This window comes from Xylocopa sonorina, chromosome 3 (genome assembly GCF_050948175.1).
Source record: "Xylocopa sonorina isolate GNS202 chromosome 3, iyXylSono1_principal, whole genome shotgun sequence".
Taxonomy (NCBI): Eukaryota; Metazoa; Arthropoda; class Insecta; order Hymenoptera; family Apidae; genus Xylocopa; species Xylocopa sonorina.
In genome coordinates, this window is record NC_135195.1 from 7,200,113 (window position 1) to 7,225,601 (window position 25,489).

A 25,489-nucleotide genomic window follows, 5' to 3' on the forward strand; every position below is an offset into this window, starting at 1 on the left:
AACTATCATAGTGTTAAATGGATACGTTATTAATTACAATAATGATTTTTATATCTATTCTTAATGAGAATAATTGTATCAAACTTAATCGACTCTGATAATTAAACTTTTTCATGTCAATCACAGATTATATTTGAAACATTTTATTGTTACATATTTTTTTCAATATTATAGTGTTATATATTTTTTCTTATTTTATTGTTTTAATTTCTTTACAACATTTTATTATTACATATTTTTTTACAATATTTTATTATTACAAATTTCTTTACAATATTTTATTATTACAAATTTCCTTACAACATTTTATTATTACAAATTTCTTTACAATATTTTATACACTCACTTCGATCCTTTTTTCTTCTTTCCTCTTCTCTTCTTTTCTTTTCTCTCTTCTTTCCATTGGCACTGCACTGCACTGCACTGCACCTCACTGCAATTCACTTCACTTCACTTGTTTAATGCGATGTATCCCTCGTTGAAATCTTCCTTGTTGAATTGGCAGTTCTTCGATTGTTGTATTAGGGAATACTAAGTAGGGTTCCAGGCCTGGAGCGGTTTAGAGATAGGCGCGCCGGGAGCAGGGTATCGCAAGGGTAGGGTCGCAAGCATAAGCTGGGGATCACAGCTAGAGGAAGGATTACGATTGGGTTAAAAGCGTCTATTCAAGGGATTTCGAGAGAAATCAACCTCTCCTAGACGCATCCAAAAAGAGGCGGTAGTCCCTCGCTCCTAAGAGGAGGGTCGCCTGATTTTTTATGGGAATGTTTCCCTTATAAGCACTATGGTGTCAAGTATCACTTGCGAGAAAGATTAATTGTTCTAGCCACCTGGCGGCCACGAGATTAATTATACTAGTAGAATAGGGGCTATGCATACAATCAAGTTAGATTACAGGATAAAGAATACAAATTCGATACAGAATATTTTCATTATGCGTATCAAATGAAACGAGTATCTATCATATATTGTATCTATGTGTTCTCGGTACCTTCAATACCGAGGACTGACTCTATTTATCAATTTTAAATGACCGGAATCCATAATATACAGAATTCAATCCGCCATATAATCGGGTATATATAACTGATGATGATCTTTCGGTTGCCACAATCTGTAGCAGACATTTTAACAGATACATCGAAACCAGCAACTCGTCGTTTGGGTCACACGAAATCTTATTGGTATAGCTAGCGGACTCGACGAGGTGGATCATATTTCAAAATGGTCGTCCGTCAGCCGCCGAATCAATGGCTGCTCGCGATTAAAATTAGTGGAGGTGTTGCACAGTCCTGTACAAACCTTTTTGCATCGTTGTTATAAACTGATTATATACTGTACAAGTATAAAAAAGTATTAAAAAAAAGAAGACTAATTGTATTAAATGTTATCGACAATATCAAGTAGAAATTGATTTTGAACAGTGCCTGTCTGTAAATAGAAAATGCATAGATGCATCTATTGCATGCATTGTATGTTGGTTTGACAAGAAGAAGTCAAGACATAGACATTGCACAAGGAGAAGGGAAGAATTCAAGAAAAGAAGACACATCAGATTAAATTTCATCCACAATATCAAATGGAGATCAAAGTTTTCGTAATTTACAAATTTTCCCTCGTTTTTCCCCGTTTTCTTCTTAAGAAGAGCGTTTTCTTCTTAAAACAGCCCTTACAAAGATTCCTTTTTATTATTTATGTCGTTCGTTTCGTCTACAATAATTATAATACTTTTATAATACAAGAAATACTATTGGAATGAGCACGATCTCGATATTAAAAATGTTGTAGGGTGCGTTATTCATTCGTACAGTTTCATTTATCCAGCATAAATATAAGTCCAGTCGGGAATATACACCTGGTGAATTAGCTCGGGCACACCCTTTTCCCCATGATACTATACCTACTTGTACACCTTTGCATAACAGCGGTCCACCGCTGTCTCCCTAGAATTTATTTATTTTTATTAAGAGGTCATACTGAAACAGCAAATAAACGCAGCTAGTGAATAATTACAAACTTGGCAAGCATCTTTTCCACCTTCCAGTACACCTGCGCATAAATGCAATTTGGTATCCATTCCAACCACTGGACATCTGTCCGTCGGAATCAACGAGATATGAACATGACGAAGATAAGTGCCTGTTCCCTCCTAAATAAAATAATTTTGTTACATCGAAATAGTTGTATCGTTGCTTACCCATTCGATGGAAGTTATCACTTCAAAAGTAACTTCTTTCGCAAGCTTTAATCCATTTTAATCGGTCGAGCGCAAACAAACTGTGATAATCTGTCCGATGAAACATGAAAAGGTAACGAAGAAACGATCAAAAGCTCACCCTATGCGATTTATATTTACGTCACAGTTTGTTCCTGCATCGGACTCCTCGTTCACTCTCCGTGCATCGCTCGATGCACTTTCCCCTGACCGCAGCGCAATGCAAGATCCAACGGATCGTTTCTTCGCCCGTCAATCGACGGAACAATTTTTGCTGATGACAACGAACAATTAGTTACGTTTAATTACGAACATTGGATCCAGGAATGTGTCGTCCCCAGCCAACCACCGTGCATGGCTCGTTGTACGTTTCGAAAATGTTTGCGTCATAGGCCGTAGGAAGGGTGACGTACATCACGTGCGAATTAATGTAAAAAGGTCTCTGAAGCTGGACATAAAAGATAAATGTGAAAATAAAAGAAATTATTCTCTATCGCTTTCAATTTTCTAGTATTTCATAACAGGTTTGGCTCTGTACTGTGCACTCTACACCAGATAGACCAGTAAAGGTTACCACTTTCAACATCGTTACATTACAACAAGAAATTTCTTTACCACTCTCGTAGCTTTTCACACAGCTAAAGTTCAATTTTGCAATCGTAATTTTTATTGGTCCGTTCTGGATGACTGGATTAACGTAAAAAAAGTGCCGAGGCTACCAAATACAAAGAATAAAAATAACTTGATCCCTTCTCTTCGCCCGTCTCACCACCTTTGTTATCTCTCTCATTTCTTTCACTTTATTTTATTTTCCACATAGAGTTTATATATACACATAATAGTCACCCTGAACAATCCAATATCGTGAAGCATGTTCAAGTAAGTAAAGTTCGTGTGCGGGAATACTTTGTCTATCAATTCCATTTGTATGGAACTCCAGCTTGGAAAGTACACGTAAGTGGCTCCGGCGATCGCGTAGAATCGACGTGGACTTTCGGCTATCCATCTGCCACCGGACGTCGGTCTATGCGAACGATCAACGATTTTATTATTTCATCCCCAGATTAATGCGATGACAGAGCAAGCGTTTACGTAGGATCGTCACGGGCAGCCACTGATTCCTCGTTTCCAAATTGGAGGGAAAGCTGATATCACACGGGAGGAACCAATAAACGCGTCTCGAAAGTCGATGGAAAACGGATCAACGCTAACATTCTCGGTTAATTTGCTCGTTTCTCTTTGGTATTTTTCATTTTTTTTCTTTTTTTTTTCTTTTTTTCGACGGGGGGATTTCTCGGTTGTCGTTTAACGTTAATTACGAATACAACGTCGCTAACCCTTTCACTGCTTCTGGTCGCTATTATCGTCGATTCACGTTTACTACGTATGCTGGTTATTGTAAAACGATACATCAGAGAGATAAAGATCTCTGCCTGGAACTTTGAATCTTTGCTCGTTAGTTTCTTTTCAATATTTATTTCGTTAGTTTAATCCGTTAACTGGGCTCGAATTAAATTCAACGTTTTATTCTCGTTACAAAATCAAACGAGCGTTCGTACGCTCTTCCTTTCATTCTTTTAATTTATTACGAATAAGCAGGATGTGTGTATCATTTTTGTGCCCGTTAAATGAAATCTATTTCTTCGTTAATCGTCGGAAATCTGGAGATAGACGGTTTTAATTAAAATGCAACCCAGTTAACAGAGTTTTCAAGAACGACTAGTTTATACGATTCGTTCGTCGATTCTGTCTCGAACGTCGATATTTAACTATTTAACAACTTGTTTCTATAGACTCGTTCAAGACTGTTTCTATAGACAGACATTCTAATCTAGATTGCACGTTCAGCAATCTAAAGGATTGACGATCGCGTTAATTTCATCCGTAATTGCGATTTCATCCTAAAATTGACGTTAGCTATAGGCTGTCCGAAGTTAATTAGCTGATCAAGGCCACTTGCTTTGCCATAAGCGATATATGTATATATATTCGTATTCATTAATGTCTCTTACGCTACATTAATAGAAACAAGATGGCAAAAGTTCTTGTACTCCATTCGATCGATACATCGATCACACTTTGCTTTACAAACAATAAACGATTGTACGAGAATACATTTTAAATATAATTAGCAATAATCTCGAACGATAAAGTGCTTTATTTTACATGTATAAAGTGCAAGAACTTTGCATCCCTTCGCCAGAGTTCCCTCTTCCTCTCAGTCTGGACAGCCCACGAATGGCCTTGAATGGCCAGTTAATTTCTGAACCAGCTATAGTAAATCCCTAATATCGCCCAAGATTTCGTATCTGTCACGTTCATAGACCTTAAAAGCAGCATACGTGTGTGCTATGATAGCAATGAAAGCGCTACGAGCGGAAACTGCTCGACGACCGTAAAATGGTAGCATAAAGGTACACGAGAGCTAATAAATTTCATTATTTCCTCGTTTTCTTTTTACCTCGGAACGATATACGTCCGCGTCTATCTAAGGTGTTAATAAAAAAATAACTATACAGGTCGCTTATCGCCTGTTTCATTTCGATGAGCTAACTAATCATCACCTACGAAATCGTTAGAGGCGAGCACTGGAAGGAAGTTTGTATCGTCGCGTCTCGGTTCTATGGCTTTGAGCAGATTCGTCTCACTCTACGTCGAGGATTCTGTATCAATGCACCGTGATCAAAAATTCTAACACGGGAAGAGATTCTACTGGGATCGTCGCGAATGGTTTGAACGGAACTCGATCGATTTCACTTAACGGTAAAGACGCTATGGAAGTTTAATGCTCTTTAAACGGAAACAAGCGTTTACGTTTATATTGGATTGTAACACACGCGATATTTACCCGTAATCTTAGTTTTATTAGTTATATATGGCTGTGAATAAACCCTAAACAGGGCATTTGTCTACCGCGTTCCTTCACGTGCTATTTGCGGACTTAAAGGCCATTATTATTAGTCCACGGGAGAGGTTCCTCCCCTCGTGGCCGTGCTTAATAATATATCTCGTATATTTTACACCGCTAAATAGATATCGAGCACGGAAGCTTGTCACGTTCAAGACTTACTCTTCCTCGGCGTATAAATAATTTATCAAACAAATATTTCTCAAAAATATAACTTGCTCGGAAAAAAATTCATCAGATTATTAAACGTTTAATCGAAAAAGTCGTTTCGTATGTTACAATTCAATATTTAGACTGCCGCAGTCGCCTCTTCCCGATCAACAAGTACAGTTATAAACAATTCACGTCTTGATTATCTGCAAACCCTTCGAGTCTCCTTTGTAATCAATAAAATGATGCAAATTAGTCTCTGAACTCCCATAGACCCGCGTGTAATATTCCCTACTGGTATACAATATGTATACAAGACGTCGTCTACGTTCAGCTAAAAGTCGCAAACTACATTTCTTATTAAAACGACTCGAGGAGGCTCTATCCCTTACGCTAACAAATTATCTAAAGGAACATCATTAATCTTACTAAACAGCACCAACAGACACTAACTAAAACCACTCGTAACGAGAGCAAATTCTTAATGAATTTCAGCTGAACGCTATCTTATCGAGTTGGCAGAGAAAGTACTTTTAAAACTTATTTTTTCACCGACATCGAATGTTAAAAGGAAAAAAAACCGCAACGCTGACAGAAGTATATTAAAGCAATCGCAACACTATCCACGCGTGGACACCGGAAATACATTCTCGCCAACTCGATACGATCTTGTTAAAGCACGATTAAAAAGTCTGCGAACAGTCTTTCGTCAACCCGAACCGTATCGGTCGCGGGACGTTCTCGAGATCCAGTAGGCTGACGATACTCTTGCTACCATTTTAGGGTGAAGAGCATGTAATATGTAGACTGTATAAGTGTCCGCAGTCTTAGAACGTACCTGACCATGCAATGAGCGGCTGACAAAACGAATCTCGGTGCTACGTAAGTACCTCCGCAGATATGACTATAATGTCGCCGTTGGACCGAGACCTACGAGAAATTGACATTGAAAATTCGGTTTCGTCATCGGCGAACCCCTACGCATCCTTACCGACATCCCTTCGGATAACCGCGAGGACTACTCGAACCATTTCCACGGAAACGGCTAGTTCACAGGACTTCGCAACAATTTCGAGGCACGTAATACTCTTTGGAATACGTAAAAATGAATATTCGAGGTGACAGATGGAAACGGAACTGCGACGCTGGTCTCAAATCATTCGTTGGACCTCCAGTTGTCGGTCAAGTTTTACATGCCTCCAATTTATTTACGCTCGTTATTTCACCTGAATCCTGTGTACTTCATCCCTGGCGTCATTTAATTCGATCAATTCCGCAAATAGGACACCGTGTACGTATTATCAGCTACTTTCTACGGTTCTAATTTAAACTAACTCGCAAGAAATTGCCCCCGTAACGATTAGCGAAACGTTTTACATTAGGAATGGTTATGGTAAATTGACATTGTCTCGACGCCGTCCCTTATCGCTACTTTTTTCCTGTTTGCTCGGTTCGTTGGAAATGATTGGAGCGTTGCTCGCGTATCCGTGGTCTTTCTTTGTTAAGGTAGTAATTAGGAAATGGTCACGGGCGTATTTCACCTACGGCAAACGGGTAGTTTTTAATGTTAGTGATTTGTCCGCCGACTACCCTCATGGCTACTCTCTTCGTCTGGTGGATTCTCTCATCGTCGCTCGATGGAATCTCGTCCGCGGTTAGGACCGCCGCTTGAAAAGAACACGCCAACGTAAACAGCAACAACATCTTGATCATTCGTCCACGATTAACGCTACCGGCCTGAATACGCTGACTTTAACCGCGATCCCAGCTGCCTTTTGTTTTACATTTCGCGGTTTCCAGCATGGACTCTCTACAGGGTGGCGCAGTTTCGATGGTCTCGAGGAATAGACACGAGAGTTTATCGTTTAGCTTCTGTACGTACACAGTTAAGTACTGACTATGAATTCTTTGGTTTTGAGAAATTCTTAGAAAACAGAGTGACTGTGATTATTTTAACTTCCAAGCGAGTCCCGTGTAATGTCTCTGTGTCTCTGTTTCTCAGAATTGAAACTCAATTTTTTTCTCGTTTCATATCTAGGCTCTGGGACCAACGATATATGTATAAGTGAGTAATTTTGAACAGAGGACTGAATTCGGAAACACGCAAATGATTTATCCACGAAATCATTGGCACGGTGTTCGATGCGTTGTTCACCGAATTCCGGAAACGTTATTCAAATGAAAGTTCCGTTTCTGGGGACACAGAGTGTACCGTGGACGAGCTGGGTCGCGTTCGTCAGCGTCTCCATTGTATCGGCATTGTGTCGGAGCTATTATCGCGCGCCTCTCGAGAACAGGGACAATCGAGTAGCCGTGAGGCTCGAAAAGATTAACTCTTTACGTGTAATTATAACGCTACGATATGTTGCATGATACGTCGAAAGTATCCACCGGCTAAAGAACTCTTACCATTCTAGATGCAACACCCTTTCTCTCTTCCGCACACACTTTTTCATCCCCTATCGCGCTCGCTTTCTCTCTCACTTTCACTCGCTGTCTCTTTCTTACATTTTGTTTCTCGGTTCTCGTTTAACGCATTGAAAGCAGCACGCATTGAAAATTGAAAAGAGGAAGAGGAGGAAGAAGGGAAAAAGAAAGAAATAGGAACGGTAAACGTTTTAGAGTCGCGCACACGTGGGATGTCCCGAGAAGCCGGTCGTATACACAATTTTATTGATCGACGTAGAAAGCTTGGTGCGTAGGCAAGGAAATTCTATAATTATACCTTGTTGTTTTTCCGCCGCTATAAACGTTTATAGGCGTGGAGAGAACGTAACAATTGCGACAGCGAAGTTTATCCCGGTGAACTGCCCCTTCTCACCCTTTGACAATGCCCAACTTTTTTTCTCTTCCCTTCCCGTTAAAAATAAGGCTGGCTGCGACGAACAACTTCTTATGATAATACTAATAGAATTTTTATAAGGGACACGCCTACGTGTGCTCGCGTTCCATCGAGTTAGCTGCAGATGACTGGCTTTATTGTGCAGTAAAATTCTATTAAGAATTAAACAGAGAGCGTATACGCGGAAAATTGAAAGTTTCAATTTAAAGTCTGGCATTTTCTTCGATCAAAATGTTGCATCAATCCTGTAGGACGATGCGTTCCATTATGTAAAAATCTGTTCTGAAAATGATAAAAGGGAAGAGACGAAACGAAGAACAGAGTGAACGATACCATTTATATAAGGAAGAATATTTCTACAAGCATGAATATTTTATAAGGAAGATTTGATATACGAAAATGCAAGCATTTATTATGGATATATTGTATCGATATTTACTGTTAATTATTATATTTTGAATCGTATTGAAGCTTTCGGAATTGACGCAATTTAAAATGCATTCAAGCTGGTGGATATCTTTACTAATAATTTGGAATAGATCATACATGATACAAAACAATTTTTCAATTCTTCCATCGGTTAAAAATACGATTTTATTGCACAATAAAACTGTTATGCAATATATTATTATAAATATTTGTAACTGACTTTACAACATCCATTAATAGTGAGTTTCGTTGAACGAAAACGTTGCTTCTTAAAGTTACTATCTTCTATAGATATCGATAACAATACACGTATTAAATATTCAACGACACGATTCCTCTGCCCGGTACAAGACACGAGGAACAAGTGATGAGACTTGCAAACAATAGAATATCACAATAAATTATTAAAACTGTGCATTACAACGAATTATGACATTATGCCGATAACAAGGTACAACAGTCTTAGTTTCTGATTTGTCAATAGGATACCATTTTCGAATTACACTTGGCGTTTGCTAGCAAACACACATATACATATATATATTTATATATCTATAATTTACCTTTTTCCTTTTTTTTTTTTATAAACATCTGTTATAGTTGGAAACGAAACGTTCACATGCACACGTGTACGAAGCTCGTATGTATCATACTTATACAACTTATTATAATATTTCTTTATACGGTACTTAGAACGAATACTTAGATTGTACTAGAGCTAGGGATGTAAAAAACGTTAAATAATCGATCACAATGTTCATCTTTGGTTATGCGTGTTGACAAGAAAGCAATGACTAGAAAACGACAACCACAGGAATACTTTCTATAATGATGTTACAATAAGTGTATTTAATTCCCGTTTCGGGCTGGTTCTAAATAATTCCTCGTTTCTCCGATTTAAAGTAAAGAAGATCGACGCATCGAAACGAAGAACGATAGAACTGAAAATCTGTATATCTAAGCGAATACGTTGGAATTGTACACGATTATGCCTCGACGTTCCCAACCCCCTCTGAAACAGTTTCTACGCGATTACGCCTTTTAATTTCGACCAAGAAATTCGATTTATAAATTGACATTCATCACGATACATTGATCTGCCTGCGATCATTACGATACACCGATCGAACGAACGAATCTGCCGATCGAAACGCTTTGAGATCGACAAGGTCGCAACAACGCACCCCGTACACTCTAAGCTATAGAGAAAAAAGAATCGCAGAATAAATAAATAAATCTGAAATCGGGAACGTAGACTGTGCACGCGACACGCTTGCGCGTACAGAGATTTCGAACGGTGGTAAACGGGTTAATCTTAAACGGTCGACGTACTGCGAGAAGAAGAAAAATGCGCCCGTGTGTGCCTCCCCCATGTTATTCGTCCGTGTATATTTTTTATTTTTGTTCATTTAGGTGGTTTATTTTTAGAAAAAATCACTGCGTTAAACTGGCGAATTACTATTCACTAGGTCGTCCGTTCGTCTCGTCCGTCAGGTCCGGTTGTTTCCAATGGTCGCCGAACCCTCGCGAGCATCAAAGCGACCAGGGAAACGAACGATATTCACCCCCCGGGATCCGATATTTCCGCGGAATAGATGACGATCGATACAAGCGACAATCGAAAATAGCTGCACGAAGAAGCCGCGTCTATATGAGTTATAAAATTTCTGCAAGACAATAAAATCGCTGCCCCCGTGTATTTCGGTATAATCAAGGAAGACATTGTGATTGTTCGTTCTTTAATATATATAATATATAATATATATATGTATATACTATATATCCCCCCCCCCCTTTCCCTCAAGTTCACCCCATCTATCTACCGTTCTCGTACGCGTTCGCCGTTCGTTTACGTATATTACAGATCTTCCCGCCGCAATTCACGTTTCAATCGTAATTACCGTTCGCCCATGTGTGTCTTTTCCCTCGTCTTTGCGTAGTCTCGTTCGTTTAATTATATCCTAAAGCAATTGACTTTTATTAAGGAATGATCTTGTGCATCGCGCAGAGTATGCACAGTAACGTGGCTAGGGGCCAACCGTGCGCGACGTTCGGTGCTGAGGAGTCGGCGATCGGCGCGGGCATTATTTGCACTGGAACAACGAAAGAACACAGAGATCTCGCATTAGAGACGCACGATGTTTCCCTGTGTTTATGTATCGTATATGGAAACGCGGGGAAAGCCAAATTATTCCTACGGAAACCATCATAGCGGAGGCGACGAGACTGCTTCCGTTCGTTCCCTCGTTTCCACGTAATGCGATAATTAAAGGGAGCAGAGACGTCGGTGTTGCTTGATTTGAAAAAGTTCGCCTTAATTCGACGTGCTAACAAAAATATAAGCACGGGAAAATAATTCACTTCAAATAGTGCCGCGCGAATGAGAAAAGCTAAGCGTTGTATCGCGCCGAGTTGCATGCGATGTACGATATGTTAAATAAAAAATGAGCATTTTTATAGACGAGAATAAAATATGAATAAAAATCATCCGTTAAAAACCATTTTCATATGGTAAAAGGCATTCTAGTAGTGTTTGTTAGTGCATTGTGTTCGAAAGTTCGATGTATCAACGATGTTATTATCCCCGCAAGTACAATAAGTTAATTACTCGCATAGCAATAACGCTAACATAGTAATAATCGAAATAACCACTCATTTTCGTTCCGTGACGTTTTCCCTTGTACCAAACCGTTTGAATCCAGCAATTAATCCCATTTAAACAGAATACTCTCCATTCAACAGTTGATGAATATCTACTATGTACAGAAAAAATGACACGAGTTAATACGATCGCGTGTTTCGAGCAAAATTGATTGAAATATAATAGGTTTATTAGATGTATCGTATATGGAATTGAGAAGCGTGCATACGTAAACGATTTTCACGATTGCTATTCCACGTTCCCTGACGTTTTTCCTCACGGTGCAATGGCGCTTCAAACGGGTTAATTAGAACGCCTACTTTTGAGGCTACGCATCTCATTCATTAGGTTGCCTTATACGTGAGGCACGGAAAAGGAAGTTGAGATGGGAGTCTCGCGACTACTAGATTACAGCAGAAAAATGCTTTTTAATGAGAAAATGGATGAGAAATATGCCGTGCGCGATGCAGAATTCTTTTCCACATTTTTTAAAAGCTGAATACAACGTCGGGCTCGTTGTAAATTTGATTAAGTGCTAAAATGTGTACACATCTTTCGAGCAGAATTAATTTCTTGATTAGACCGCGAAGAAAGCATTTTTCCAGTTTTAATATATCCCAGTAAATATCTAGCGAACGAACCAACTTTTACATCGTGTTTTTCTGAAGAAGGGGGATTTCTATCTGAAAAGCAAATTTCGATTCAATACGGCAAAAACATAGAACACCGGACAACGAATAATGTGATTCACGCTCGTATTTCATCAAATCTATTCATTTGCAGAGTTTCACGTTCGTAAAAAAAAAAGATATCGCAAATGAATAGACCATGTGTTTCCACGAATTGAACAAAATCTGAAAATCAAATTGAAAAATGTTTCAAAAATGCATTTCCCGATAATAAGATATACAAAGCAATATGATACGTGCAAAGGCTTTCTAAAAATAATGCAAAAAAGCCAATAATTCAACAAAATCGTGGAGATTAAAAATAAGCTGCTGAAAAATCAGATGGACATTAATTATCGCGGAGGATATTATGATTATATGAAACGAGCGTAGATTTAATTTAGTGTTTTAATTTTTCTGAAATTGCTTCTCCTAAAATTAGTTCGCGTGATAACATTTTCACAAAATTAATTGTCAAATCAACCCACAGGGTTTGACTGCTTTTGCGCGAATCAATTCATTTCCGTATCACATGCACGATTTTATATATAATATGTCAATATTATATATAATGCGCATATACCTTTCTGTATTTAGTAGATTTTATTAATCACTGCCCTATATTATATTTAATTCGATCAATGGTTAACAACTATCGATTTCTAATTTCCATGTGAAACTGAGAAACGATTCTTTTTTCTCGTAAGGGAACAAGATTGTCACTGTAAAGGGTTAAATTTAAAAATGGAATCGTTTAAAGATCGAGTCGAATATTTACCCGTGACCGTTTCCTTCCTGATATCAGCATACTGGACATGGAACAAGGGATAATCCGGAATGGTTGAATGGCAGCTGATCTCCAAGTTTCCATTCTCCCCTGCGTGCAACGCGGACACCTCTATCGTTAGCTTCGCAGTGGCAGACATCAGTTGGTTCTGGTGATACGTATGAGGGTAGTGGTTCACCAGACTGATATCCACCTAGTGTAACACAGAGAAAATTGGTCGTGAAACTGGATATTTCGATTGGAAGATTGACGTTACACCGGCAGAGACGAAAATGCAATCATTTTTTGCGAACAAACGCGCTGGACACTGTTCAACCTGGGTGCGATATCAATTATAGATAAAAATTTAAACGTGTAGTCGGACAGTATCGCTGAAGCTCAGAAATTATTAAATACAAATTCATCAATGGAAATATGGACACGTGTCAACGATATTCGTTTTACCGTTAACTCTGAATTTTAAAAATTTACTTACCTCCTTGTTGTTTATGTACCAAGTCAAATGAGGAACTGGATGAGCCGGGGAGGAGGTGCAATTCGCCTCTAGACATTCGCCGACCACGTACACGCTTTTTTTGAACGTGATCTTCGGATTTTCAGTCTGCGGTACTATATAATTTTACAACAGTAATTAGATCAGTATTGTACGGGCCAAAAAACTAGATTCAATTTTTTACATTTTGTTCCAGGAAATAAAAAAAAGAAAAAAAAAGGAGGAACAGATTCTACATTCGCGGCTATTTTTCTAGGAAAATCGCGCTCGCAAATGTATCCTTCTCGTGTTTTTAATTAAAGTAAGTGTAAGTAAATGTATCCATCCAGTATTTTTAATTAAGGTAAGTGTGTGAGTGCAATCGTTCGCAATTTATGCCGATGCAAGTCATATGATATTTTTATGCTCGAACGGCGCATTATAATTGCAAAGACATCGTGTCTTATCGCGATTTCATTGCACGGTACAGGGTGGACGATTGCATAATTAGCCGATCGATCGATGAAAGGACGAACTGGAGCGATCGTACTCTTTATCGGTCGACTTTTCCATTTAGAAGTTTTATTAAAGCGGAATGTAGCTCTTTCTGCTAATTTAAAAACGAACTCCGAAGTTGTACAATTTGATTCCGTGCAAACATTTTTTATGCGACCAAGCCGTATTGAAGTTATTTACTAGTATTCTCGAACGATCTATTTATATTAACCTCGTTCCACGATGCTTTTAACGGTTCCGCCTTTATAATAAGAGAGTGTATATTTGCGTACAATTATACGCGTGTTATTTATTCCTTTCGTTTCGTGTTTCTCTGACAAGCCTGTAAAATTCGAAATTTTTTCCAACGATGAAAAGTAAACGGAACAATAGAAGCAAACGCACGGAATATAAACTCGTCATGTGTATTATAGCGGAAATGTGAACAATTTCATGGGATACCGTTGGTACGTGTTCGCGTCAATAAAACGGAGTATCGAATTTAAAGTTGAATCTAGATTTAAATTAAATGAAATTCTTACAGACACGTGTACAAAACATACACGCCCGATAGATCTTTGGATCAAGATTTAACGGGAAACATCAGTTCGCACGTATCTCAATGTTAATCACTCGCATTCTCGACATTTTCAACGCGATTAAACATTAACTAGCTACGTCGCGGGACGTAAAAGTAGCTACGCTTCAGTTTCCGCACAATGAGACGCGGACATTGAAATAAAGAATTTTAGCACCGCATTTATGCCCTTCAAAAAAGTTTTTCAATTTTTCAAACTTTTTCGGACGCGTTAATCTAAAATTTTACTCCACGAAAACTTTTTCAACTCGTTACGCTTACTTCAGAGTTCAAGCTTCACACTGTTGTAGCACAGTGTCACTGCTTGTAACGTACACGCGGTGGAAAATTTCAAGCACGAAGACACTCAGCGTAAAAAAATTGTTCCACGATCTTCGAAAATATCAGGGCGACACACATAAACCAACACCGTAATCGAACCCCGTTGTTGGTCCCGATACAAGGGGGTAACATGAACGTCTGGCTACGTGGTTTCCGGCGAACGGAGCTCGCGCATCGACTCCGTAAGAAGGGTCAATCGAAATGTGTGCGTTGCGTCGAACAGACGAATCGGATGATCAATTTGCTTACCTATGACTCTCATGTGAACGGTTTCGGAAGCCTGGCTATAAATAGGACTCATCATCGATAGCTGACAGGAATACGAGCCGGACGCCTCGAAGTGAACGTCCTTTAATTTGATTGTCGTGGCATTTTCAAAGTACTGCAAACAAGTGTTGTGTATCGTTACTAGACGGTTTCGATCGAGTTAGACGATTACCTAAGACCCTTTAAATAACACGCGACTATTGTTTCCACGTACTCGTTCAGACCCTTCCGCCATTGTGCCCCGGCCTTTGTTATTACGTCTTGCGTGCCGGTAGCACGGTTGAAAGGGACGCTTGTATCGATCCCTCGAAAATAGATCAAACGAGTGTTCTGTGATCGCGTAGGCGTCGGAGAAAAGAATGAATGAAAGAAACGAAACGGAAAGGGGGAGTAAGAACGGAAGGATAGGGTATTTTCAAACCGGAAACCTGTAAAGCAGGGAGTGGTAGAGGACAGTGGCGGAGTTATTCGATCAGAATCATTTTTGTAAACGATTATCTCCGTTTCAACTTGAATTTATATAACAACTGTAAAGAGGGGTTTCACGCAGAGGCGATTACTAGTCGTGGTCTTAAATTCTTTGTTTCTGCGGTTTAATTACAAATAACGATACGTAAAAGGATACTATTGTTATCACGGTTCGAGTTAAAAATTCGAAACTCTTGAATTTTCAAACATCCAGTACACGATACGTCCCGCGTTACTTTTATTTGAAATTGCATGCTTCGATGCAGGTTGTCCGGTGGCGATCGGCCACCGGCTAAGGAACTTCCGTCCCGATATTGTCCCTCGATATAATGCCTAGCCACGTTAATAACGTGCACGGTTTCAATTTCCTACGGTAACGCGTCCGTGGTCGGTCTCAATGGGGAGGGATGTTTTATTTAATTCCAGGTCACGGGAACGGCTGCGTGCGGGGGAAAATTTTTGTTTTACGATGCTACCCTTCGAGCAACGAACGGCCAAGGGTACGCGGGACGTTGCGCGTTTTCCGTGGTGCAGCCACGGAAAATGAAGTAATATAACAGAAGGTAAAGCAAGATTGGATAACGGACCGGAAGTGTATACGGCGGAGCCCAACGAACGCCGCTTCTTACCGTGGGTATAACTAAACAATATTTTGCACGATATTCTTTGAGTACTCTTCCAAAGATTATTATAACCGTGCAGAAAATTTCAACGTACGGGATTCTCGTTTTAGAAAAAAATTCATTATTAAAAAACGTAACGAACGTATTCTCGATGCAATTGTCATTAAATGATATTTCGCTATGGGTGTGTGCGTACGGTTTGCGCAAGTGTTTTTCAACTATTAATATGAAATCATTTTGAATTTGCTTTAAATACGGAACATTTGTCGAACTCCAACCCTTGTTGAAGATTTTACTGCGTGAACGTGCGTTTAATGTGTCCCGATTTCTCTTGAAGCACTTTTTATAAAAAAAATTTTTCCATATACCGCGACTATAACCGTTTACTCGTTGACTCTCCTTAATTGACTCCCCGTGAATTAATATAATTGAAAAAGTGATTCAAGTCCATGATTCTCTCTGGTAATCGTAAAAACATGCAACGAAACGGTATTTGACTCAACCCCCGTCAACTCCATTTTCTATCGGCCATTACAGTTCAAGAATAATCGATAAACACCACTCGTCTAACTGAAACTTTTATCGAGCTACAATTTTCGTTTCGTGGCTCTAGCTTTCTCTAACCTTCGTTTCTAACCGCGTCGTTAAAATGGATGAACAAACGGCATATTCGAGAAAAGAAGCGAGTCGCAATTGACGTTTTTGAGAGGCACTCGCGGTACCACAGAACCGAATCGAGTATTAAACAACCGCGTTGAATGTTAAATAACAGTAACGAGCATTGAACGACCCCGATACTTCTTTTACTCGAGACTGGAAGAAGATAAACAAGTATCTGTTCGCCGTTCACCACTTCTCGCCCTTACCACTGTTCGAGTGGCCACGCGTTTGAACGCTGGTGCTCGATAAGCGTATTATCGTGACCGAATATATGTGTCACACGGAACAGGGTAAACAGAACACACGCGTTTAGTGCTCGATAAAGTGCATGCGTCACTTTTTCTGGGTTACAGCTGACATTTCGGGCACAGTGCGGCTCGTAACGAAAAGTAAATCGCTCGCGCGACCCACGGCGCCGGGGGTTGAACTTTACACCGATGCGAGCCACCGCTCTGTAATTAACGTCATCCCGTTCGTTTTATACCCGACGTTTCGTGACACGCGTGCAAAGAATTTGTCAATCGATCTCTCGGATAATGTTGAACCCGGTACTTCCTGTAAAATTATCTCGCGAGATCTTGACGAGAATGACGCTAATGGGCGTTTGCAATTATACATAGCCAAGTTTTTAAGTTTCGGAGGGATGGAGTAATTATTGTTCGTGATGTTATTCATTTTGGATAACTAGTGTGGTTACTTTCATATATATTGTGAGAAACGTGTCTGAGATAAAAATGAATTTCTCAGAAGAATCCGGTAAAATTAGTAATTTTCATAAACGATACGTCCTCGAGTGTCGATTATCAAACGTATATTTAACAACGTTTCGTATGCAAGATCAGCTACCGAATCGATTAATAAATATTTATGCACGTGTCGTGGAACAGTTTGTAATTTCTACGTGACACACTCTACATATGTATGATCGACACATAAATTATCAAAAATGATCAAGCAACCGTGTGTCAATTACGCTGAACGGCGTACACAATCGCAGGACACAATTAAACAGAAATTATCGAATGTTCGTTTCGTGACTGTTCCTTTATAGGGTGCTCATTACTACCAGGCATTAATCAACGTATTGTTAGATGAAACGATAAATGTACTTTGATCGTAGCTCGACAGTGCCCGTAGATTATCATGTTGATAATAAATAAGCCCGTGTCGCGTAATTTCGATAATGCATGACTGCAATGTTTCGGTATTAATTTTATCGTGCAAAAGTTCCGCGTTCATGCATACGCGAGACGTTATAAGGGCGTAAAGGGGTGGCTCAGAGGGGTCTCATTCATCTTTCTTTCGGCGCTAGTACAGTTTCCGTGCATATCGTGAAACGTCAAGCACGAACGAGTCGCGTTTACGCGTGGCTGTGTGCGTGCTAGCTATTAATATATTATTAAATTCCCTCGAATGTGCAAGAAGAATAATATAAATATTCAACGTAACGGACGTTTATTATGTATCTCGCTTCGTTTTATTCATTTATTCGCAAAAGATTAAAAGTAGACTGCGATATCAACGAACGGATAGAATCAATCGTTTCCGGTTTAATTTTAAACGACTTTGGTGTTCCACTACTTTTATTCGTTCCTCCACGTATCGATTCGCGAGAATGAGATTCCTTTTTAGTTTGCGGGAGATATTAAATTCTCTGTGATTGTTCGCTCGCAAATTCTTGCGGGCATGGTATAAACACGTGTGTACACAGGCACACGAGTTATTTCGCGTACCAACAGATTATAAAGATTACACTAATTTCATCTGCACAAATTGCATATGTAAATGCGGGGACGAATATGGTTGGTGCATTGATCTTTTTGCAACGCCTTTGAATAATTTAAAACGCGAATAATTAATGTCTCCAGAATCAACCGCAAAAATGGCACTATGTAAGCGAATAAAACTGTTTGTAGAACAGTTAGGTTGAATAAATTACACTCTCTCTAGAATTTCTTTCTGCGATACACCTGGAACGTTTTGTTGGCGTTAAACAAAAATCATACAACACCTTAATATAAACCATCATAACAAATTTTATAAATAAAAGTACAGAATTATCCTACAAAGTTTGGTCTCTCTTTTTTCTCTTGTTTTTTTCGTTACGCTTTTCCTTACAAATTCTCTTACCTTAACTTTGCTACGCTATAGGAGTTCCCCTCTAATTAAACATATATACAAATAAAAGTTTGCATTGTTCCACTCTTTCTTCCCTATCTCTGATTACTCTGGAGGAAAAATAATACGATGCTGTTAAAAAAAAGTAATATGTCAAGATAGGATTCGAATAAAGTGCGGGAAACTTTTTTAAGCGAAAGAATAAGCGAACGAGTTTGAATTAATTATAACTTCGCCGTGGAAGTGGAATAATGCCGTATCTGATCAGACACACCGTGGAGCCTCGTTTGATCGCGCAAGTAGAATAAGGCGACCGTTGTCGGACACGGGAGCGAAAGGTAACGCTATGGAAATGGTGCAAAAAAAGGAAAAAGAAATGTTAACGATGAAACTTACGTAAAAATAACTGTAATTTACCCATTAACCATCGAGACACCTGTTACAAACACTTGTAGAACTTTTCGCTTTTATGTAATTGAACGATGAAAAAATACTCGAACGGAAAACAAACTTTTTCTGCGCGTTTTAAGCTTCCGTTAACTTTCTAAAGACATTAATCCTTCTCTTTATAACTAATACTCATTCAACGATGTACGAGTAATTACGTTCAAGCATCGAGATATAAAATTGTACCATCGTTACCACGCGTACAAGTTTACTACGAAAAAGGATATTCGTTTTACTCGTAGATTGGAAACGAGTTTCTCGGTTACACATTTTCCGCGCGATCCAAATATCGATTGTTAAAATGGGAAACCGATTTTCACCCCTAAAAAAGAATATATCTATTTGGATTATTTATTTTCACAATTGAAATCGGAGCACAGGAAATAAAAAATGCACACCGAAATAAAATGAATGAGCATACACGGAGACTAACCATTTTTTCCAACGAAAGTGTAAATAACTGCAAATAGAATTATACCAACGTAAAACTGGTCGAACGGAAAAGGTTGAAAATTGAGAAAATAAAGGAGCGATGTCATAATTTAATCGAGAAATTTCCGATGAAAAAAATTTGTTCCTTTTTTTTTTGCCTTCGAATGGAACTACCTCGTACGATTTAAAGCGAAAGCAATCGACTCCGCTTCTGCCAACGCGACTGCTTATCAGAAGCAAATTAAACGACTACAAATTGAACGATTAATCAGCTAGTATATTCAAACAGATTGAGCCTCCAAATGAGGTGACCGGTAATTTTCGTGAAACCGTTCAGCGGCGGCGAAACGAGCTTTCGAACGTGATACGGTAGTAAAATATTAATTTGCTCCTAAGCTGGCCATCAGACCTGCACGGATTAAAATATTTAAAAGGCCAGACAGCTTGGGTGATTTATTTTTAGTCTAGACGATCGTAAATGCCTTTGATGCAATTGTAGATAAATCATACGTGTCTGATCGCGTTATGCTTTATCAACAACGGTGACAATTAATTTGCACGTAGCGAGCGATGGTACGAGATTGATAAGCTATCGTTGTCAGTACTAATTTGCATGCAATTCGGTGATCAACTGTAAAATGATAAATACAACAAGGACAAACCGAGAAGTGTAAAGCCCCTTGAATACTGAAAAAGGAAACTAATGATAATAATAGGAGAAATAATAATGATTTCGATCTCGTTAAACGATAAAGTTCGGTCTTAATTCTATTAAATCAGTCGCGTTGCACTTTGTAGAACTAATATCCGTGTAACCTGATTCGATCGAAACAGGTATCCACGTCGTTCAAAGGGAGTAAAGGTAACAATAGGAAAAGAAAAAGACCCGATCTTAATGGAAATGAATTTCTCGGGTAATGTAAAAAAAATTTGGAAAGAAACGAGTTACCGGACTTGCACGTTTCAATAGATTACAAAAAACTTGCCGAACAATAGGGAACACACGGGGAGCAGACGTATAACCTGAACACGCGATCATCTATCAAGGTATCACGGAATGGTTAAATGCATTAGACCAATGAATTACTTTTTCATGTACAGAATATTCGTGAGCAGGTATCATTAAAGTCCGTTTCTCGTACAGTTATTAACGTACGCACAGTTACAGATATTTGGAACAGGAACAGAATATCTAGGGCATTTTACGTGGGAGATCAAAAGCCAGAGACAAAGAGGAATAAAAAAAATTTATCCATTTATAATGCGATCTAAAAAAGTACTCGCGCCTCCGGTGAGCAAGTAACGAAGATTCCAATTATACTCATGATTCCATACAAGATTTAACTAATTTCAAATAATAATAGGATGCGTGTGTACGTAGAGATATCTATAGATACGTATGCTACGAAATCGATAAGCAAGGAACGTTGAAATTGTCAATTTGAGAAGATTTTTAAATTCATTTAACACGGGCGAAATAAAACGCTGAATAAATACGGTAATATTTTTTAAGAGGATAGAAGAAAAAAAACGACGGGCACGAAAAAGCTTAAACTCTAAAATATTGACCGTACACAGCCGGCCAAACGGCTTTGAATTACTTTCCAATTTTTATCAGTATCAAATGCCCATCTGATTGTTTTACCAATTGGAAATTAACATTTTATAGGTACAAATATAACAATTTCTGCGAGCAGTACGATCTAAATAATACTTTTAAAATTCTTACGTTCCCTGTGATACGTAATCCTAAATTGTTTGCCGATAATTTATATCATACATACTGTAATAAATGTACCAATTAACTCTTGAAAGCAACTCTGTTTAATTATAAAAATAGAAATAAAAATAAAAAAGAACCACATCAATGTTGTAGTCTAGGAGATACGACGCAGTATAACCGCGCAATTGTTTAAAGACTGCATAATTAAAAGGCGGGGGTGGTCGTGTGTTAATTGCACGATACTCACCTCCATCTTTGCGCCGTCTACGCCCGGTGTGAGGTACTGTGGATTTCTCTCTTTTACGTATTCAAATATCTTCTTGTCATCCTTCATGAATTCGATTCGACGCAAGTTATCGTCTGAGACGTTGTGTTTGCAATGCAGAATAGCTGTGCTCCCATATGTTACGTAGTACGGTGCTGCCAGCCGCACATATATGGTATTTGAAGTTGCATCTGAAAATCAACGTACGATAATGTTTCAATTACAAATATGAGTAAAAAAATTTCGGGGGTTCGCACTTCTTTCCTTCGAACATCAATGCGTCGTTCGTTATCGAACGTGCAAAATATTCTACCGAACAAATATTATACCGTTTTACGAGGGAACTGACGAGTAATCTTTCCGTACAAACGCATTGTTTGGTACTTTGCCATTCGTTTCGTTGAACGATTAATCGAACAAAAATTATTACCCTCCCTCTTACCAATTATATCATTTGCACGGGGCTGTCGAAGTTTTTGTTGGCGAATTCTCGTTTCGCTCGTAAACGCAAAATCGTGGAATACCATTAAAGTGGATTTTTGAAAAGAGGGGAAAAAAGTGGAATAACATATCGGCGAAACGTGAACTCTCTCAATGGAGGTGTGTATAAAGCGAAATAAAACAGAGATGAAATCCTGGTGCATCGTATTATGCGAATAAAAGAACGTTTCGAACGATAATGGCGATGGCGCGTAATAATTAGTTTAACGAATCTCAGATATTTCATTATACGCGGTCAAAAATGCACGCGCAGAAACATAGGGAACACCGAGAGGGGAAATCGCAAAACGTAACGTAAACGGAACTTGCCTCGTTACAGTTCAACAACGAAAACAGTTCGCCTGTCCTGTGCAACTTTCTCAGCAACAAAATCGTTAATTAATTTATGCACGAAACAACGAACTGGGGGACTCTAGCCGGTCAATGACGTAACGCTTTAAACAATGTCCTCGATTGCATCCGGGTAAAACGAATTTCGTCCGTTTCTTAATTACGCGATTATTAAGACAATTATCGATAATTGCTGCGTTTCGTAAAAATACGCGACGATCGCTGTCAAAATTGTGTACCGTTTATGTTCAACCAGAAGCGATGAATTATGTTTCTAGTTGAAATGATTTAACACTCCGATGCTTAACACATTGCACGCTACGTCATTCATATAATGACACTAATGTCCTTTCCTGCAGGGCCGCGTCATTCATACGATGGCCTACATTGAAAAAATTATTAAACACCGAATGTTAATGATACTCTGTGTGAATGTAAAAAATGTTTTTTCAATGTCGAGACTAGCTGATTTGAAAACAATTTGTGTCTTGCCACTTGGGGAAACATCTTACAATATGCGCTTTTACTGTGGTAAACACTGCCAATGGCATCCGTAAATATTGATTCGAAAATAGCAAAAACATTATTTAGGTCGAGCATAGGTGAAATTCAGGAGGTTGAAATCCTCCAGAACAATCCAAGGAGAGGATTGAATGAGATAAAAATACAACGCGTTATTAAATATTTATAACTATTACTTCAATTTAGAAAAAATAAAGTACTACGAGTATAAAAATATGTTATATCGTTATGAAATTATTTCCCGAATCGATCAACGAAACAAACGATGTACGATCAAATTTACATGCTATCGCGTTAATGTTCGAGCTGTCGAATCGGCGTTAATGTACCGCGCGACAATTATCGAGCCAACACCATCGGGCAACAATTAATAACCGGATGATCGATACAATTTAGCGCGTCTGAAGGGAAGTGTCTATTAATTCGAGCGTTCCTCCGCGAAATCTAGGTCGTCGTAGGACTAGGTACCACACGTATCCGTGTCAACTTTTCGTCACGGTAATTCGATTACGATCGCTTAAGCCCGCTCGGTTCGGATCGTGTCGACGACTACGCGAACGACGATCGTCCATCGACGGCACGGTAGGGTGATATTATGCGAAAAGCGTGATACTTGGAAAATACGACAGGGCTAATGAAACCGTACGGAAGAATGGAGAGCTTTCGGTCGACTATAACCATTTGTGGCAGTACCCTGTTGCTGGGAGGTGTTACTGTATCGATCACTGAAAGCGCGTGTTACTAACACGCGCGCAGGGTATTCCGGGAGCTTTCAAGACGTTCCGAAAGCACCATATTCGGCTACCATGAATAATCGTCGAAAATGAAATCGTTTCGTTTCTTTGTGTGCCTGTGACGATGGCATATACGGTTAAAATTTAAATCGGTTTTTTACTTGCCCCGGAACGTTCCCGAGTGACGTTCGTCGCTCGAGAGTCTTTCGTTCGCCTTTGTATGGGCGAAACGAAAGAGAAGAGAAAAACCGAGCAAATAGCGGGGACAGAAAAACGTTTTGCGGTGGGATGAGTCGCGTAACAGAGGAGCAAATAATGGGTTCGAGTAATGCCTTTCGTTAGTGGTATAATAACGTTACAATTATAGTTTCTTTGGAAATAACAAGTATGGAAATATCCAAATAAATATCTTCGAATAAGCGTGTAAATATGTACGTGTATATGTAGTTATGCAATGTATTTATAAAATCATAAAGGTTTTACCAAATTGTATAAATGGATAAATATGGGTGTATATATGAAAAGGATAAAAATTTGTTATAAGCTGTAAAAATTGTTTGCGTAACAATAAACTTTGTGGATTACGATGACTGAATGCGAACTATCTCGTTACTATATTCCATAAATATATGTGTTACTATGACTTGAAAAGTCGATGGATAAATGTTAGCCTGTCCATTTATAACTCAACGCAACCGTAGGTGTGTCATAAATGAAAATTTTCTGACCGCATAATGACATAAAAAAAAGAAGAAAACATATAACATCTATAATATGTATAAGTGACGTAGACCAGTTTAAAAAAACCGCGAAGAATGTAAACACGTTCATTCACTTGGTAATCCGCTTAAATCCGATGCTTAATTGTACCTCATCAATTAACAGCAAGTTTCTTCAACGAAATTTATTAAACACGATTACTAATCTTGCTTCTGATTGCCATTTTACTTATCCTAACATTACAAACATGTACATACAGCAGAATTTCAAACATAATTTGTGCAAATAAAGCCATACACAATTGTACAATTAACTAAAACGTTTGTTTACTCCCATTTTTGTCAATGGAGCTTTAGTCGATACAAAACATTTCATTCAAATTCCGAAACATGTCGTGCAAGATATTTTTCCAACGAATACAATCCGAGCGAATTAATTGAAATCGAACAATATCAAGTGATCGAACATCTTTTGCGTTTCAAACATTATAACACACGAAATTTCAGTGGAAAAACATCCGCAATTTTCAATGTCTGGGAACAGAATGAACTGGCCGGGTGGGTGTTTACGATTGCGTGCAACTTACATGAAAATAATTGTAAAATATATACGAATACGAATTTTTCCCAGTGTGCTGATTGGCGCGGCATTGTCGTATTAATTCTCTCGCGTCGTCTCTACGCAAAATATTACTGCCTCTCTCTACGTTGCTTAATATAAAAAAAAAAACGTGCTTCTATTTTGTACAGTGGTGTGCCTTCAAACTACACAACTTCGAGCCGAGTCGGCGCTACAACTGACCAAGCTTTTCGATCGTTCGACCAACTCCCATAGAATATGAAACATAGAGCGGAGACTCGCTGTCTGTTCGCTTATCGAGCGATCTTTAAAGTTGGATTTGCTAATGCAGTTCTAGCATGAAATAAATGATGTAATATAATGATTGAAATGGGTAATATATTTTACAATGACTTTTATTTAAATAACCTGTTTCTGCGAACATAAATTGAGTTTTAAAAGCAAACCTGTTACATCTTATTGTGGTTAGGTAGTTTATAATTATTAGTATCAGATTTTTATATACCGACATATGCATTTATGGAATAAAAAAATTTTAATTTTAGATATTTTAGAAGAACTTAATTTTTTTCTT

General features: G+C 38.6%; 1 protein-coding gene across 5 annotated transcripts; it reads right to left on the reverse strand.

The window, feature by feature from the left end:
* Nucleotides 1–1,730: 1,730 nt before the first annotated feature.
* LOC143422096 (glandular kallikrein-3, submandibular) lies at nucleotides 1,731–25,120 on the reverse strand. Of its 5 annotated transcripts, XR_013101682.1 has the most exons (7): nucleotides 24,923–25,120; nucleotides 21,512–21,720; nucleotides 14,776–14,908; nucleotides 13,116–13,249; nucleotides 12,632–12,833; nucleotides 2,529–2,663; nucleotides 2,019–2,149 (listed from the first exon to the last, which is right to left on the reverse strand). XR_013101682.1 is itself a non-coding variant. In XM_076892501.1 (6 exons), the coding sequence occupies exons 1-6, from the start codon at nucleotides 24,984–24,986 to the stop codon at nucleotides 2,641–2,643; spliced, it is 765 nt and encodes a 254-aa protein (XP_076748616.1). In that variant the 5' UTR covers nucleotides 24,987–25,120; the 3' UTR covers nucleotides 2,507–2,640. The 5 variants fall into 5 exon arrangements, 4 of the variants coding, with proteins under 4 accessions (XP_076748617.1, XP_076748616.1, XP_076748615.1 ...); XM_076892501.1 differs by lacking the exon at nucleotides 2,019–2,149 and having other exon boundaries at nucleotides 2,507–2,663; XM_076892500.1 differs by lacking the exons at nucleotides 2,019–2,149; nucleotides 2,529–2,663 and adding an exon at nucleotides 3,005–3,239.
* Between the last annotated feature and the right edge of the window lie 369 nt (nucleotides 25,121–25,489).

Coding starts and splice junctions, on each gene's coding strand:
- LOC143422096 (XM_076892499.1), bottom strand. CDS start 24,986: ATGCCGCGCCAATCAGCACACTGGGAAAAATTCGTATTCGTATATATT. Junction 21,721..24,922: donor TATTTTACAATTATTTTCAT/GTAAGTTGCACG, acceptor GTTGATTTTCAG/ATGCAACTTCAAATACCATA. Junction 14,909..21,511: donor TAGACGGCGCAAAGATGGAG/GTGAGTATCGTG, acceptor ACTTGTTTGCAG/TACTTTGAAAATGCCACGAC.